Source organism: Myodes glareolus, chromosome 2 (assembly GCF_982192425.1).
Source record: "Myodes glareolus chromosome 2, mMyoGla1.1, whole genome shotgun sequence".
In the NCBI taxonomy this organism is placed as follows: domain Eukaryota; kingdom Metazoa; phylum Chordata; class Mammalia; order Rodentia; family Cricetidae; genus Myodes; species Myodes glareolus.
Window position 1 is genome coordinate 90,649,609 of NC_142027.1, and position 16,481 is coordinate 90,666,089.

Sequence of the window (16,481 nt, forward strand, 5' to 3'; positions counted from 1 at the left end):
GATGGCTGCAGTGTTGGTGGTAGGACATACTTTGATGGGTCATCTCTACTTCTGTATTTATTTATTACTGGACCTCAATTCCCCGCCCCTGCACTCTCTGCTTGTAAGATATAGTGTATGAAGGCTTGCACTTCATATTAATATATTAGAAATCTACAGATCTCTCTTACACTTTTAAATTTTTTTCAGGGCATAGTAACCTATGAAGTCTACTTTGTATTTTTTATTTATTTACTATTTTAAAGACAGCGGCTTATTATGTAGCCTTAGATGGCATGAAACTTATATAGACCAGGCTGGCTTCAAAATCACAGCAATTCGCCAACCTCTGCCTCTTCAGTGGGATAAAAGGAGTGAATACAACTAGCATCAGGTTCATTTTTCAGGAGCCCAGTTCTCAGCTCCAGCGACCAATAGACACACCTTCTCTTGTCTATGGATGCGTTCAGTGGCATCTGCCCATCTTAATCTGCACTGAGATATAACATTGAAACTAGTCTACAAACTGACTAAAGTTAAAAAAAGAGGAAGCATTTATCATAGCTGTACCTCTTTTTTCTTTTTTTAAATTGTTTTTATTGAGCTCCACATTTTTCTCCATTCCCCTCCCTTTTCTTCTACTTTCTATACAGTTAGATTCTTAAAATCAAACTTTTACTCTAGGGTATTGAGGAAATTTAGTCTCACTAGAAAAAAATAAAATCAACAAATTTGGTATTTGTTGCAAATATAGGATGCTAAATTCTGAGAATGCTTCAGGAAAATCTGGAGAAATTATTTAATAGTAAAAGTAAATGCAGTTTCTCATCTGCCTTGTAGCATTAAGTTAGTTTGTAAAACTCACATTTATTTTACATGTATGCTTGTGTGCGAATGTTTTGCCTGCATGTATATGCACTACATGCATGCTTGGTACTGAGGTCAGAAGAAGGCATTGGGTCCCCTGGAATTTTAGTTTCAAATGAATGTAAGCCCCCTTATGGGTGCTGGGAACCAAACCCAAGTGCTCTTCATTCCTGAACCATCTTTCCACATGCCAAACTCACACTTCCTAAATTTAGCAGATGGAATCATGTTCTGAGCAACCTATATGAAACAGACTTACGGAATTTTATCAACTGTTTTGTGACATAAACCAATGAGTAAGACCATTTTGGAGCTGTGAATGAATCCTTCTGACGTAGTTCCCGATATTCCTACTGTAAGTAGATGACAGTGCTGGAGCAGGCCCTTACTCTGCAGCTCCCCAATTAACAGCCATAGTTTAGGAGTGAGAGGTTGGAAGGCATCTCCAGAATCCAAGCTTGCAGCTCAGCAGTTCCACTCTGCTGTGGGTACACTGTGTTCATGCGTTTCAAAGGCCACATTCACTGGTTTGCTATCCCAGCATCACAATGGGCAATTGTGATTGGATGCTGGCATAGAACTAATGTAGTGCAGAACAGGGAGTTCCTTTCTTTCCAGAGCCCTTCTTCATTACATTCTCTTAAATCTGACTGTAACATAAAGTATAGGTAGTAAAGACAGAAGTAGGCCAGGCCATTCACATCCAAGGTAGACCTGTGTAGACCTGCCTGGATGCAAACTCACTGTGTAACCAAGGCTCCTGGAATGTGGAGAAATCCATCTCTGCCTGTGAGTTCTGGAGTCACAGCAGAGCAACCCCACATCTGACTCTAGAAGGGTGGTAAAATTGAAGAGTTGAAAATTGATTTATATTCATAAAAATAAGTCATTTTATTTAATTGGGGCTTTAGAAAGGGTAGTCAGTATATACAGTGTAGAGCTTTAGCCAACTATTAAAACAAGAAAAAATTAACCCAAACCAACAAAATTTAAGCCAAAGCAAAGAAAAGAATACTCAAGCGAACAAAATCCAAACCCAAACTAGAAACCCACCCAGAAATTAAGCTAAAAGTATTCTCTAACTCTAGATTCAACAAAACTACCGAGAGTATCTGGCTCCCTATGGACACCAAAGGTGACTTGTCCTCTTCTATAAATTTTTAGTCAGGACTGACATGCCCGTCTGTCCAGGCTGTGAAACTGGAGAATCCACACACACTTTCTTTATGGACAATCCAATGACTAACACAGGTGAGCGATGCTGTAGTCTCTGTAGTGCGTTATTTTCAGCAGCACTTTCCTGTGACATGGAGTCTGCCTCAGCACTGCACAGGAGAGGGAATCCTGTTCTTTTCCCTGAGGTGTGTACAGACTACAGCACGGCACCAGTACAGTCTTTCTTGTGAGATTTCTCACCACATATGGAGGGCCCAGCCGGCTTACTAAAGACATGGAGAGTAAACTGGCAGAGTAAGCCTTGCCCAGCAGCATATCCTCCCCATGCTGCTGTGCGCCACTCAGGGTCCACCTGCTGACCGATGTCGGGGTTCTGAGTAATTCTTGGTGGGTCCGCTGAATCTCAGGCTTCTTTCTGATGACTTCCTTTCTCCAGGGATAGTGCACCAATAGAACTTGAATCAGATTGGGGATGGATCCCCCGCACTAGGTGGAGATTTTCCTCACTGGTTTGTTCACAGCTACAAGGATGGGTCTGTTTTTCAGTAGGTGTTGCTGCTAGAGTGGAGAATGTGCGAAGCTTCCTTCAGCCTCCTCAGTTCTCCAAAGCGGAGCTGTCAGAGAAAGAAAGACAATCAGGCCCATAGGCAGCCTCACTGGACCATAGCCTAGGCAAAACCAGGGCCTGTCCACACATGGGAAACATATGTCACGGAAGAAAACTCATCCCATGAATGCCAAGGTTGCAGGGGATAGGAGTGGCTCCTTGGCCTGGCACACTCAGAGCTCCTGCTGCAGCAGATCTGTCTGCAGGAGGCTCTCATCCTGGACTGTGTCCAGTTCCGGATCATGTTGAAGGTTTTCAAACCTAGGAGAGGAAGGCAGCTGGGACACAGGTCTGTTGGGGACCTGCCCTGCCAGCTTTTGAGCTCCCACCAGCTCTACTCAGCTGGACAATGCAGCATTACATCTGAGCCGGGCTCATTCACTCCTTGGTTCCTCAAGGATAAGACAGCTTCTGAGTTTCTTTTCTTTCTCCACTTTTAAAGCTACTAGAAATGGAGCTGAAAAATACATACCTTTGTGAACTAGCTTTGTGAACTAGAAAATCATCCCATTTCTCCAATAGTTCAGATACATTCTTTTGAAAAAAAAAACCCAGCAGCATAGCAATGTCCAAGTCACAGTTCAGTAGATATTCATGGCCTTGAACAGATGCCAGGAAACTGTGAGCAACCTTGGAAATTAACTGTATGAGGCCATCTCGGGGAGCATACACAACACTTCAGTGAAGGCTGGGTTTATTCCTTCAGCACAGAAACTTCCTTGGGTTCAACATGTCAAACTCTAAATCTGATTTTAATTCCAGAGAAACCTTATTATAGGAAACAGATGCAAACTGCAGAGAACCCATATTCAATAAGAATGTGCCACACGTAAATCTGCCCAACTGTAGGATTTTATCTCTAAAGGTGATACTCCTGAAGGGAAATAAAGTGGCAGGAGGAGACAGCGTCTTCCATAATTAACACTGTCCCTGTTAGGTTTGGGACTACCATAGGGAGGATCAATGTACTCTGAACACATGAGAGCACTCAGAAGTGATGAAGTGCACACAATCGAGAAAGATTAAGGATAATACATATTGTTTCCTGTGCAGATATTTCTGTTGACTGAGTCAGCCCAATACTCTCAGATGTTCTTTCCCTGGCTGTGACTGAAAGGCCATGCAAATGGACAGGAATGCAAATAGGACAGAGATTCAGGTACTGGGGAACTACTTGGTATAACTCCCTCTTTGTGACCTGGGATCCTACCTCATCTTGGAGACAGCAAAATGATTCTGCAGCTTTTCTGCCAAGACTATTTGCTTGGTGACCAGATCCCTCTGCTTCAGCAGGTATTGTAGTCTTTCCTCCAATTTTCCCTGTTTCTGTTCATTGGAAGATTATGTTTTTAGTGAATGGTTGGACACTCAAATGCACACAGACACAGCTATATCCGAATACACAATCCTGGACATACATATATACATATGTACAAGCATATACATGTACAACAAAATAGCAGAAATTAATCATTTGATATCTCTCTATCAATGGTCTCATTTCCTTAATAAAAACACACAGAATGATAGAATGGATATAAAAACAGGACCCAATTTTCTGGTGCATATAAGAAACAAACTTTAACGTCAAGTATAGACATTACTTCAAGGTAAATGATTGGAGAAAATCTTCCAAGCAAATGGACCTAAAAGACAAGCTGGTGTAGCCTCTTTAATATCTAACAAAATTGGCCTCAAACCAAAATTAATCAAAAGAGATGGAAAAGGGCATACCACAAAGATGACATTTCAATTCATTTTTTTCTTTTTTCTTGTGGTTTTTTTTTTGAGACAGGGTTTCTCTGTAGCTTTGGAGCCTGTCCTGGAACTAGCTCTTGTAGACCAGGTTGGCCTTGAACTCAGAGATCTGCCTGCCTCTGTTTCCCGAGAGATGGGATTAAAGGCATGCACCACTGCTGTTTGGCCGACAGCAGTGTTTCAATTCTTAACATCTATGCCTTAAGGACTTTTGTAAAAGAAACATTACTATAGCTTAAAATACATATTGACCCCCACATGCTGATATTTGGAAACTTAAATACTCTAGTCTCACCAATGTGCATGTCATCAATGTGCAGGTCATGCAGACAAAATTAATAAATTCTGGATTAACTGAAGTTTAAACCAAATAAGCATAACAGATATTTAAAGAGCACTCTACCCAAACACATAAGAGTGTACCTTCTGAGCAGTATTCCAAGGAAATTTCTCCAAAACTGATCACATACTCAAACATAAAGCAAGTCTCAAAAGATACAAGAAATTTGAAATCATTACTTGTACCCATCAGACCATCATGAATTAAAGCTGTATATTAACAACAGAAAGAAAAGAAAGCTTATAAATTCATGGAAACTGAAGATCTCTATATTGAATGGACAGTGGAGCAAAAATAAAGAATTTAAACATTTTCTAAAATTCAATGAAAATGAATACATAATATACCCAAACTATGGGATACAATGAAAGCAGTGCTAAGAGGAAATTCATAGCACTAAGTGCCTACATTAAAAAATAGAGAGATATCATACTAACAACTTAATAGAGCACCTCAAAACTATTGAACAAAAGAAGTAGGTACATCCAAGAGGAGTAGACCAGAAGAAGTAACCAAACTGAAATCAATAACATAGAGATGAAGAGAACAAAACAAAAAATAGCAATGATACAAAGAACTGGTTCTTAGAGAAAATCAACAAAATAGATAAAAACTTATCCAAACTAAATAAGGATGGGCAGAGTATATCCAAATTAATAAAATCAGAAACCAAAAGGGGACATAACAACAGACACTGAGAAAATATAGAGAATCACAAGAACATACTTTAAATAATGTACTTCATCAAATTGGAAAATCTAAAAAAAAAACCCGATAATTTTATCAGTAAGTACCACTTACCAAAGTTAAATTAAAATCAGACCTATATCCCCCAGTGAAATAGAAGCCATCGATAAAAGTCTACCAACAAAGAACCCTAGGGCCAAATGGCTCTAGCACAGAATTCTACCAGACTTTAAAAGAAGAGTTAAATGCAACAGTCCTCAAATTAGTTCACAAAATAAAAAAGCAGAAGAAATATTGCTCAATTCATTTTATGAGGCCACAGTTACCTGGATAACCCAAACCACAGAAAGACTCAACAAAGACTTATAGACCAATTTCCCTCATGGATATAGATGCAAAAGTACTCAAAAATACTTACAAACCAAATCCAAGAATCTGTCAAAAATATCATCTATTGTTATCAAGCAGGCTTTAACCTAGTGAAATATGGAACTGAATTTGGGGAGGAGGAAATCAGAGTCAGAGAGATGTCATGGATCCCCTGACTATGATAGACGCCTGTTAGAATCTTGCTTGTGAGCCACAGCCACATGGAGATACACAGATTAATGGAGATGGGTTAAATTAATGTGAGAGTTAGCCAATAAGAAACTAGAACTAATAGGCCAAGCAATGATTTGATATGATCTCTGTGTAGGTATTTTGGGACTAAGCTAGCTGGGTTGCCAGGAGGAATAAGCAGGCCCTCTCCTTGCAACATAGTTCAACATCTGAAAATTAGTAAATGTAATGTACCATATAAACCGAAGGAAAAACATGATGCTTTATCTTACTAGAGATCAAAAAGTCTTTGAAAAAATCTAATACCCTTTCATGATGAAAGTTGTGGAGATATTATGGATGCAAGGATATACCTTCACATAACAAAGACAACCGACAACAAGCTTATAGCCAACATCAAATTAAATGGAGAGAAATTCAAAGTAATTCTAGTAAAATCAGAAACAAGGCAAGGCTGTTTACTTTATTCATGTCTATTCACTATAGAGCATGTAGATCTGGCGAGTGCAATAAGACAACTGAAGCAGATCATGGGGATACAAATTGGAAAGGAAGAAGACAAAGTATCATTACTTAAAGATGATAAGATAGTATACGTAAATGACCCTAAAAGTTCTATCAGAGAACTCCTACAGTCAAGAAACACCTTCAGTAAAGTGGCTAGATACAAGATTATCTCAAAAAATTATTATCCCACATATATATGAATGATAAATGGACTGAGAAAGAAATCAGAGCAATAACATTCTTCACAACAGCCAAAAAACAATATAAAATATCTTGTGGCCACTCTAACCAAGAAAGTGAAAGACTTATATGATAGAAACTTCAAGTCTTTGAAGAAATAAAAGGAAGAAGATATTAAAAATTAGAAATATCTCCCATGCTCATGAATGAGTTGGATCAACATAATAAAAATAGTCATTCTACCAAGAGTAATTTCAAAGTCAACACAATCCCCATCAAAATTTCAACACAATTCTTTACAGACCTTGAAAGGGCAGTTCTCCACTTTATATGGAAAACTGAAAAACATAGGTTAGTTTAATCATTCCAAAATAGTAACAGAACTGCTGGAGGTATTACCATCTCTGATTTCAAGCTGTACTACACAGATATAATAATAAAAACCACGAGGTATTGACATAAAGCAGATACATTGATCAATGGAATCTAATTAAAGACCCAGACATGAATCTGCACATCTGATTCTTATAAAGAAGACAGAGGTACAGATTAGAAAAGAGAAAGCATCTTCAACAAATGGTGCTGGTCAAACTGGGCATCTGCATGTTGAAGAATGCAAATATATAGATATTATTTGTACCGTACAAAGCTCAAGTTCAAGTGGATGAAAGACCTCAACATAAAACCAGACACATTGAACCTGATGGGAGAGGATATAGGGAACAGCCCTGAACACACCAGCAAAAGAGATGGCTTTCTGAAGAGAACACTGGCAGTGCAGACACTAAGATCAACAATTAATAAAGGACCTAATGAAACTGAAAAGTTTCTGTAAGGCAAAGGTCACCATTAGTAGGAGAAAATGGAGGCCTACAAAATAGAAAAAGATTTTCAGCAACTCCATATCTGACAGAGGCTAATATCCAAAATATATAAGGCATTCAACAAACAGATATTCAACAAACCAAATCATTCAATTAAGAAGAGTGATATAGTTCTAACAGAAAATTCTCTGAAGAAGAATCACAAATAGCTGAGAAACACATAAAGAAATGTTCTATATTCTTAGCCATCAGGGGAATTTGAACCAAAAACTCCTTTGAGATTCCATCTTATACCTGTCAGAATGGCTAAGGTCAATGGTGCGAATGACAGCTCCTGGTAATGTGGATTTGTAGCTAAGGGAGCACTTCTCCATTTCTAGTGAAAGTCCAAACTTGTCCAGCCTCTATGGAATCAATATGGCGGTTCCACAGTAAATTTGGAACTGATTTACTGCAAAACCTAGGTACAACATTCTTGGACACATATCTAAAGAATGCTCTCTCCTACCACGACAACTCTTGCTCAAATATGTTCACTGTGGCTTTACTCATAATAACCAGAAACTGGAAATAACCTTCATGTCCCTCAATGGAAGAATGGATAAGGAACAGGTAGTACATTTACAGAAGGGAATATTACTTGGCTGTTTAAAAAATGACATCCAATTGCTATTGTAAGCAAATGGGTGGAATTAGAAAAAAATCAAGCTGACTGAGATAACTGAGATCCATAAAGACACATATGGTATGTATTCACTTATAAGTGGGCATCAGTTGTTAAGCAAATGATAATCCAGCTACATTCCAAGACTCAGAGAAGTTAGGTAAAGAGAAGGTCATCAGAGGGAACAAAAGAATTTCCCTGGGAAGAGAAAATAGAATAGATTTTTCAGGTGAACTTTGATTGGGTGGGGAGAGGACGGAAAGGGATCATGTGTGGGGGGAGGGATGAAGGGAGAGTGCAGAGAGACAGTTGGAGTTGGGGGCTCCCAGAGGCTGCTGTAGAAAGCTAGTATAGATAAAACTTCCTGTAATCTATGTGGGGGATCCTAGTGAGGACTCCTAGTAGTGGAGCATACGGAGTCTGAACTGACCACCTTCTGTAGCCAAGCAAGGTTTCCAGTGCTGACACTGGATTGCACTCAGTTGAATATTTGGTTGGAGGGGATTCTGTGGCTATCCCTAAATAGCTCTGGCTCATGCTAGGACAGAGTGTTGTTCTCTGAAAATGGACAGTGGGGTCCCATTGTTATGGACAAAATCTACACAACTAATTGAACCTAGAAAGGTCAATCTGTTGCCTACATGGAGCCTTTACTCATATGCTCTATTCTGTTTGGCATGGGAAGATACTCTGCAGGTTACAGAAAGAGAAACATGACATCAACTCTGCCACACACGCACACACACACACACATACACACACACACACAAACGACCCACAAGCTGTCCTCCCTGCAAGTTATGCTGGGGCACTGTTGGTGCAGAACTTGAGAGAGTAGCCATACAATGTCTGGCTTAATTTGAGGCCCATGCATGGAGAGGCAGTCCATGCCCTACAATTCCTGGATGACTAGAAACTGGAGACCAAATAGCCCAGAGACATAGGGTAGAGCCATCATAACTAAAAGAAAAATCAATGAAATCATTCCTATTATTTCTAATAATCTGCTATACTCATGATTGGTTCCTTGCTGGTCATCATCAGAGAGGTTTTCTCTGGCAGCAGATGGGTGCACAGACCCACAGACAGACACTGTGAGGAAGTGAATGTCTAAATTGGAACTTTCTATCAGTCCCACCCATAGGAGCTCAGAAAACCCTTCAGAAGAAACGAGGAGGGAAGATTTTAGGAGTCAGCGGGAATGATGGTGTGGAGGACACTAGAACGTAGCCCACTGACTCAAGTAAACAGGGCTCTCAAAGGCTCACAGAGACTGATGCAACAAGCATAGGGCCTGCATGGGTCTGCACCACGTTCTCTGCATATATGTTGGTATTTTGATGGGAATCCTAGTAGTGGGAGTGGGTGTCTCTCTGACTCTTTTGCCTACTCTTGGGACACATTTGCTTCTATTGGAATGCTTTGTCCAGTCTCTATATGAGGACTTTTGTCTTGTTTTGTTTAGTCAGGTTTGTCTGTTCTTTTCTGAAAAGAAACCAAGGAGTAGCAGATCTGGGTGAAAGCGGAGGTTTATAGGATCCAGGAAGAGTGGAGGGAGGGAAACTATGGTTGAAATCTATTGTCTGTGAGAATAATCTATTTTCAATAAAAAGGAAATGAAATGTTCACTCATTAAAAAATGTGTATCATTGAAGAGTTACAATAACACTTTAAAACAGTGTTATTAACTATGTAGTCTCTACCCAAGGAAGAGCTTAAAATTTCCTTTCTTTAAAATATTAACAAGAAGCAGGAATCCCTATGATTTGATGAAATATAATCATTTTCATTTACAGCTGGGAATTGGAGGCTGTGGCTAATGGGCAGGAGATAAAACTACCTTTTCTGTGGAGACTGAATTTTATGGACAGATCAATAGGAAGGGCTGGATTCTGTCTCCTGCAGAAAAATCCTCTGTTATTGGATGTCTCAAACACAATGAGAGCTGGAGGGTTGCACTGAGCAGAAACCAGCTATAGTGTAAGAGATGGATTAAAGGTAATAACTTCATCAGTTCCTTCAGGACAGGTATCTTTTTTTTTTCTCAAAGTTTATTCAAATACAAAGGTCTCCATTTCCGCCCCTCCTCCCAACACCCTCCCACTCCCCCCACTCCCTCCCCTCCTCCCTCTCCATCCCCAAGAGCAGTCAGGGTCTCCCGCCCTGTGGGTAGTTCAAGCTCCTCCCCCCTCCCTTCAGGTCCAGGAAGGTGAGCATCCAAACAGACTGGATCTTAAAAATCCAGTATATGCAGAGGAAACAAGTCCCAGTGTCATTGTCAATGGCTTTTCAGAAAGACTCCGGGCCAGCCACAGTCAGAGAATCCGGCCTCATTCAGAGAATCTGGCTGGATCACGTGCTTGCTCAGTCCCAGACAACTGGCCTTGGTGAACTCTCATTAGATCAGTCCCCTTGTATCAGTGGGTGATCGCACCCCTCGCGGTCCTGATTTCCTTTTTCATGTTCTTCCTCCTTCTGCTCCTCGTTTGGACCTTTGGGGACTCTGTCCGGTGCTCCAATGTGGGTCTCCGTCTGTATCGCCATCCCTCGTCGGATGAAGGTTCCCTCTGATCTTGCCTTCCTTGCTCACGTTCTCTTCAGGACAGATATCTTATCTGTTTGCTTCAGGAATAGTTTACTTCCTGGTATTTATGGGACTCCCAACATAGACTCTTGAATGGTTAAATGAATGAAAGCTACCTTAATGTTATCCGTTTTAAAGCTACCTGTCCTATAAGTTCTGCGCGCTAACCGATTGCGCCACTGGAGCATGCTTTTAAAAGCTACCTGTCTACTAATGATAAAGTATCTTAAATTATATTTTCACTGATGCTTTTGAGATGACTATAATTTATCACCTATGTCTTAAAAACACACACTTGTAATCCATTGACCTCTGACATTTGGATTAACCTTCAATTTTAATTCAAGTATTTAGCCTAGGTTTGAGCTTGTGATGCAAACCCTTAATCCCAGCTACTCAGAGGTGGAGACAGAAGGATTGAACATTAAAGTCTGAACTGAACTACGTTATGAGTTCAAAGCTAATCTGTGGGACTAAGTATGACCATATCTCAAGACTTAAAAAGGATCTGGTGATATATCTTATTGTTAGAATGCGTAAAAAGCATGAGAAAAGCCCAGGGTTTAATGTTATTTTAATAATTAGATCAAATAACCACAAGAGACCTGCTATTTTCTGAAGGGAAACTAAGGAGGACTGTACCTGAGGAAGGGGAGAAGGTGGTGAAGGACTGGGAGGAGGGAAAGAAGGGGAACTGACGTTGAGTTGTAATATATGAGAGGAGATACACAGGATGACAAAGAGAACCACTCTTTTGGCATTTACACGGGGATCTCTTCCTTCAAAATTGCTTCAAGCCATTGATATTGCAAGATGGTAAATCCCCAGAAAGACTTGTGAATGATCACAGAAATCAACAATTGGATGGCGTGTTAGTGAGCTGCTGGATAAGTGGGTAGATGATCACATGTGTGAGTGTGTGTGTGTGTGTGTGTGTGTGTGTGTGTGTGTGTGTGTGTGTGTGCATGTATATGTTATTACAGATGGCAGACAGCCTGTCCACACTACTTAGGCCTACCTGCTTCTCCTCGGCACATAGCTCATAGATCTTCTCATGGGCCTCATCACAGAGATTCTTCACCTTCTCACAGCACTCTTGCAGTGAAATCTGCTCCCTCCGTAGCTTTCGGTTTTCCTCTCTCAACATGCTCACTTTTTCCTTCAACTGAGTTCGCTCACTCAGGAGTTGGTTGTGGAGGATGCTGAACCATCACAAAGATATTGTGAGTCCCATCCAGCCAACATCTACCACTCCCACACCATCCATGCAAGGTTCTTGTCCCAGGCAGCCTCAGACTAGAGCCCACAGTAACCATGCCAGCATAAAATAGTAGCTGGCAAAAGTCAGAGAAGAGCTAAATTCCAGAAAGACTCAGGATACTTCTGAAATCCTTGACACTAAAAGGGATCCATGTACTTCTGAGAGTAGGGTTTGCCTCCTACCACATGTACTTAACTGTTCATGATTGGGAAAACATTATGAGGTTGAGAGGTAGAAGGCAAATATTCTCTAAGGGAGGACAGAAGACCCAAGGGAAATATATTCCATCTATGGAATCACCTCTGTAAACCCCTACCAGAGCTCCCAGAGACCCATAGACACACATCATGGTGCAAATAGATTTTCTATCTAGAGGGTCCTGAGGCTGGCAGGACAATGCTGGGATGGGCTCACAGATACTTCACTCTTAGCAAAACTGGCCAAAGGAGCCCAAGTCAAGAGCATAAGACAGGATGGAATGAAGGTCCTCACTTTTGTTCAAAGACAAAAAACATGGCAAAAAGTCACTCCCAATGAATGGGGAGTCCCACTAAAGTCCCCCACTTACCTGTAGGAGACAGTTTCCTCAGTTAGCTCCTTGCACTTATACAAGGCCTCTCTAATCTCCTTGGGGAATTTCTGCAGGTCCAGCATCACTTTCTTATGCTCCATATTCACCATCTCCAGCTCAAAATCCAGCCTGTGGTAGGGTATGGACCAGGGACAAAGAGCCCATGAACACAGGACTTAATGATCCTATGAATTCAGGCTGTGCCCTAAACACCCCAGCACAGTCTATGTCACATTCTGATGTCTATCAACGAGGACAACCTGGTGCTCGTTAAACTTGCTGACCTGGTCCCAGACCTGAAGTCAGGGGGTACGAGTGTGAGCCAGGGATGCATGAGTTTCATCAAGGAGTAGAATAGTTAAGTCTTCAGGAGCCTGTGTCACAAGTCTGGTCCCACCAGAAATCTATGAAAATGTTCCTGTCTTTCGAATGGGGATTTTTGAACCCAGGTTCCTATTGGTACATGGGTGTCTGAAGCACAAAATCAGTATTTTCAGGAGGAGAACCAACTTAAGGGGAGATTTATAAGTCTCCAGTGGATTCCAATGGGCTGCCAAGGTGAACACACGGGCCAGGAGCACTGCTGCTCAGAGTGGAGTTCCCTGACCTTAGTGTTGGCATCACCTGGAAACTGTGACACAGAAAGAACCACAAGCCCTGCCACAGACCTCCAACTGCCAGGTGTATACACAGACACACATACACACATACATTCGCAGAGACACACACACATATACTCACACAGACACACACTAAAACACACAAACACACAGACACAGACAAAGGATGCCAAATAAATGTAGGGACGTGGAATTGTCTCAGAATATAAGAAACCAGACCAGAGAGGAGCAGTGATGAAGTTCAGACTTCAAGTCACACACTGAGATGGACCAAGATGACCAGGCCCCTGCAGCTCCCCCAAAAGCAACCAGCACCCAAGCACCTGCTGGTTAAGCACAAAGACTCACCGTAAACTCACAGCACCTAGCATCTTCCACAAGACAACACCTGTCAAGGCCTCATGAAATGTATGCTGAGAGCTCACAAACTATTGCCCCATCCCCAGACTGATCCAGGCCACAGCCTCTGCTTTTCATCTGGAGGAATCACACAGCCTGTGTCCTGATATCACTCCTACCCAGGGTTCAGCTGCCTCTCAGATGCCCTCAGGATAATTAGTTTGGGCAGAACACCCTGGAGGTGCAGCCTTCAGTGACCTGAGGAATGCTGGGTTTGACTCAGTAGGTTCAAGACAGTGACCAAGGAACTGAACAAAATGACTACCTGTTGTTCAAGTCCTTGTTGGTATAATTAGCCAGGATTCCATGAAGTTCATTCCTTTTTTGGGTCTTCATCTGAAACTGAAGGGTCAGTGTATCCACCTTGTTCATCTGCTGCTCCTGCCCAGTAACAGAGGTTGGGGTTGATGTCTTTCTGGTACCCCCTGCAGGTAGATAAACATAAGTAAATTTATAGAGTTGAATGGCATAGGTCCAGGAGAGACCATGTTGAGTTCATGAAGAGGCCTGTAGAAGAGTGAATGCATGGAACTCAGTGAAGACCCCAAAGAGCAGGACACCTATCCTTAAGCTGGGAGCCCATAAGCCATGCTTCTGTCTCCATTCACTGTGGCTAGCTATGTGCATCAGCCTCCCTGCAGCCCCACTGGCCCTGGAAGGCATATGTCACCCAGCCATGCTGCTTTGGAAGTGTCAACTCATCTGATGTGATGCAGAAAGTTTCTGGAGTCTCTAGTGCTTAGCACGACAAATCCATTTTTCCTGTGGCCAGGAATAAAAGTAATTGAATGTCTGAGACCCTGGTGCATAGATGGGGATTTTCACATGAAATACTCACAGAACCTAAAGAATCTACTGATGATGAGTTGTAGCAACACCCTACTCTCACACCTCAACTGTCTGTGCCTCCTGCTGGCCTTCTTTGCCACTCCAAATAAAATTAAGGAACTCTGAGAACAGAAGCTGTAGCCTTGACAACTCCTGGCTTTCTGCCAAACTAACCATCACCAATCCTTGACCATGGGTTTGCACTTTATTAACCCAGAGGCAGCATAGAACCATCTCTTCCAAAGATCCCAGCTACTGGACCCCATTTCTGGAGTTCCAGCTCAAGTCCCAATCCCCTCTTCAAAAGTCAGATCTCTCTGCCAACCAGTGTGTTCAATCTTAACAAATTGTCTTGCGGTGATCCCTATAAGTACTTAATGAGTGCCCCAAGGACACAACACTGATGATTTCATAAAAGAGGTCAACGACTCTCCAGGATGCAATAGAATGTCCAGAGAACGGACTGTTAGGGTCACTGCCAACTGCTATCACGTATCTCATAATGTCTCTTCCCCAGTTCACCAAAAGCCAAGCTGACTTTTCCAGATGTCTTCCCTGAGACACAGGGGAAGCTCTTCAGCACATTCTTCTTCCAATCCAGAGATCTCTCTGACTAGTTAGACTCTCATTAATTCTAATTTAATACTTTACCATGTATGAAGGTCAAAATTCATTTTCCAAATATTCTTAAGGAATGGCTCTTCCCCTCCAAAGATCTCTAATTAATAAGATGAGAAATGAAAGATACTATGAAATTAGATCATGTTGATGTGGCAGGAAGTTTAGTTCCATGAAGTGAATGAGTACCTCAGGAAAGATCCACAGGGCTGTTACAATGTGTGGGGTTAATGGGTTCTGTGGGTGTCAGACCAATGATAAGTCACATGGGTAATGATGAAAATTTCCCCAAACTTCAGTAGAATACATTCCATCCATCATGACGTTAGCAAAGGTGAGATCACCTAGTGACAGGACAGGCTGGAGACACCTCAGGACAGGGCATCTACAGGTGAGTCCTCACACACTAAGAACAAATTTTCAGGAAGAGAGATGGCCCATTCCTACACTCAAATTAAAGATGATTGGCTATGGAGAGTCAGGACTCAGAAGCCTTAGCAATACTTGAAGGCTCCTGCCCTGCAAGTGACTGAGGTAAAATGTGAGATCCTCCAGCTTTGGCCAGGGGACTTTATTCTCCCTGTTATTAGTGACCCACAACCAAAAGAAATCCAGTGTGGGTGAAGTACAGTGCTGAAACTGAAACCTCATTCATGTTCTTTCTCCTTCCTTCCCACTCAGAGTCAAAGCAGAGAACCCCTTGCACAGCAGCTGCTAGGATGACCATTACTGGCTCTCTGCCAAACTAAACATCTGAAACCCTAGACTCCAGGTCTACTCTTCAGGAACAAAGAGAAGCAGGATAGATCCATTACCTCCACGAAGCTCTAAGATCTGGGGTCCCACCATAAAAAACCAAGCTGAAGCCTTGAAGTTACCCACTCCCTACCCAGGACTCACTGCGTTTTCCCCAGAACCATTTATGTCTTGATGTGAGACACTGAGGTTGAAGGCCAGATTCCTTCTGCCTCCCTCTAGTCTTATTATGCTCTCCCTTCTGTCTCTCAAGCAGCCTGCTCAATCTTGCCAACATGGCTATGACCAAAACCTGTAGGCAATGAACAGATGCCCCAGTGGCAGTTGGTGTAGCCACAGTACTGGTGACATCACATAGAATGCCAGGGCTCTCCAGGATACAATAGAATGTCCAGGGAGGGGTCTGCTGCTGTCCACGGTATATCCCTTACCTCTATGGCTAATTTCCTCATTCCAAAAAATACCTGAAACCAAGGTGCCATATCAGGAGCCTGTTTGACGTCAGAAAGGAAGCTCTTTGGCACATCCTCCTTTCAAAGCCAGAGATCTAGCTCCCTGCTTCATTAGAAACCTTATCTGTGTGGAGTTGAAGGCTCACATTCAAAGGGAATGGTTCTTCCCTTCCTTAAGATCCATAGTGAGTAAGATGAGAAATAAATGATCCTGAGAAATTAGGTCAGGATGATGGGGATTT

The 16,481-nt window shown here is 41.9% G+C and overlaps 1 protein-coding gene across 1 annotated transcript; it reads right to left on the reverse strand.

Annotated features, from left to right (window-relative positions):
- Positions 1-1,712: 1,712 nt before the first annotated feature.
- LOC125390527 (disks large homolog 5-like) lies at positions 1,713-16,115 on the reverse strand. Its single transcript, XM_087902839.1, has 6 exons — positions 15,932-16,115; positions 13,851-14,010; positions 12,564-12,695; positions 11,753-11,936; positions 3,840-3,955; positions 1,713-2,636 (listed from the first exon to the last, which is right to left on the reverse strand). Exons 1-6 carry the CDS (start codon positions 16,062-16,064, stop codon positions 2,618-2,620), a joined length of 744 nt encoding a protein of 247 aa, XP_087758965.1. The 5' UTR covers positions 16,065-16,115; the 3' UTR covers positions 1,713-2,617.
- Between the last annotated feature and the right edge of the window lie 366 nt (positions 16,116-16,481).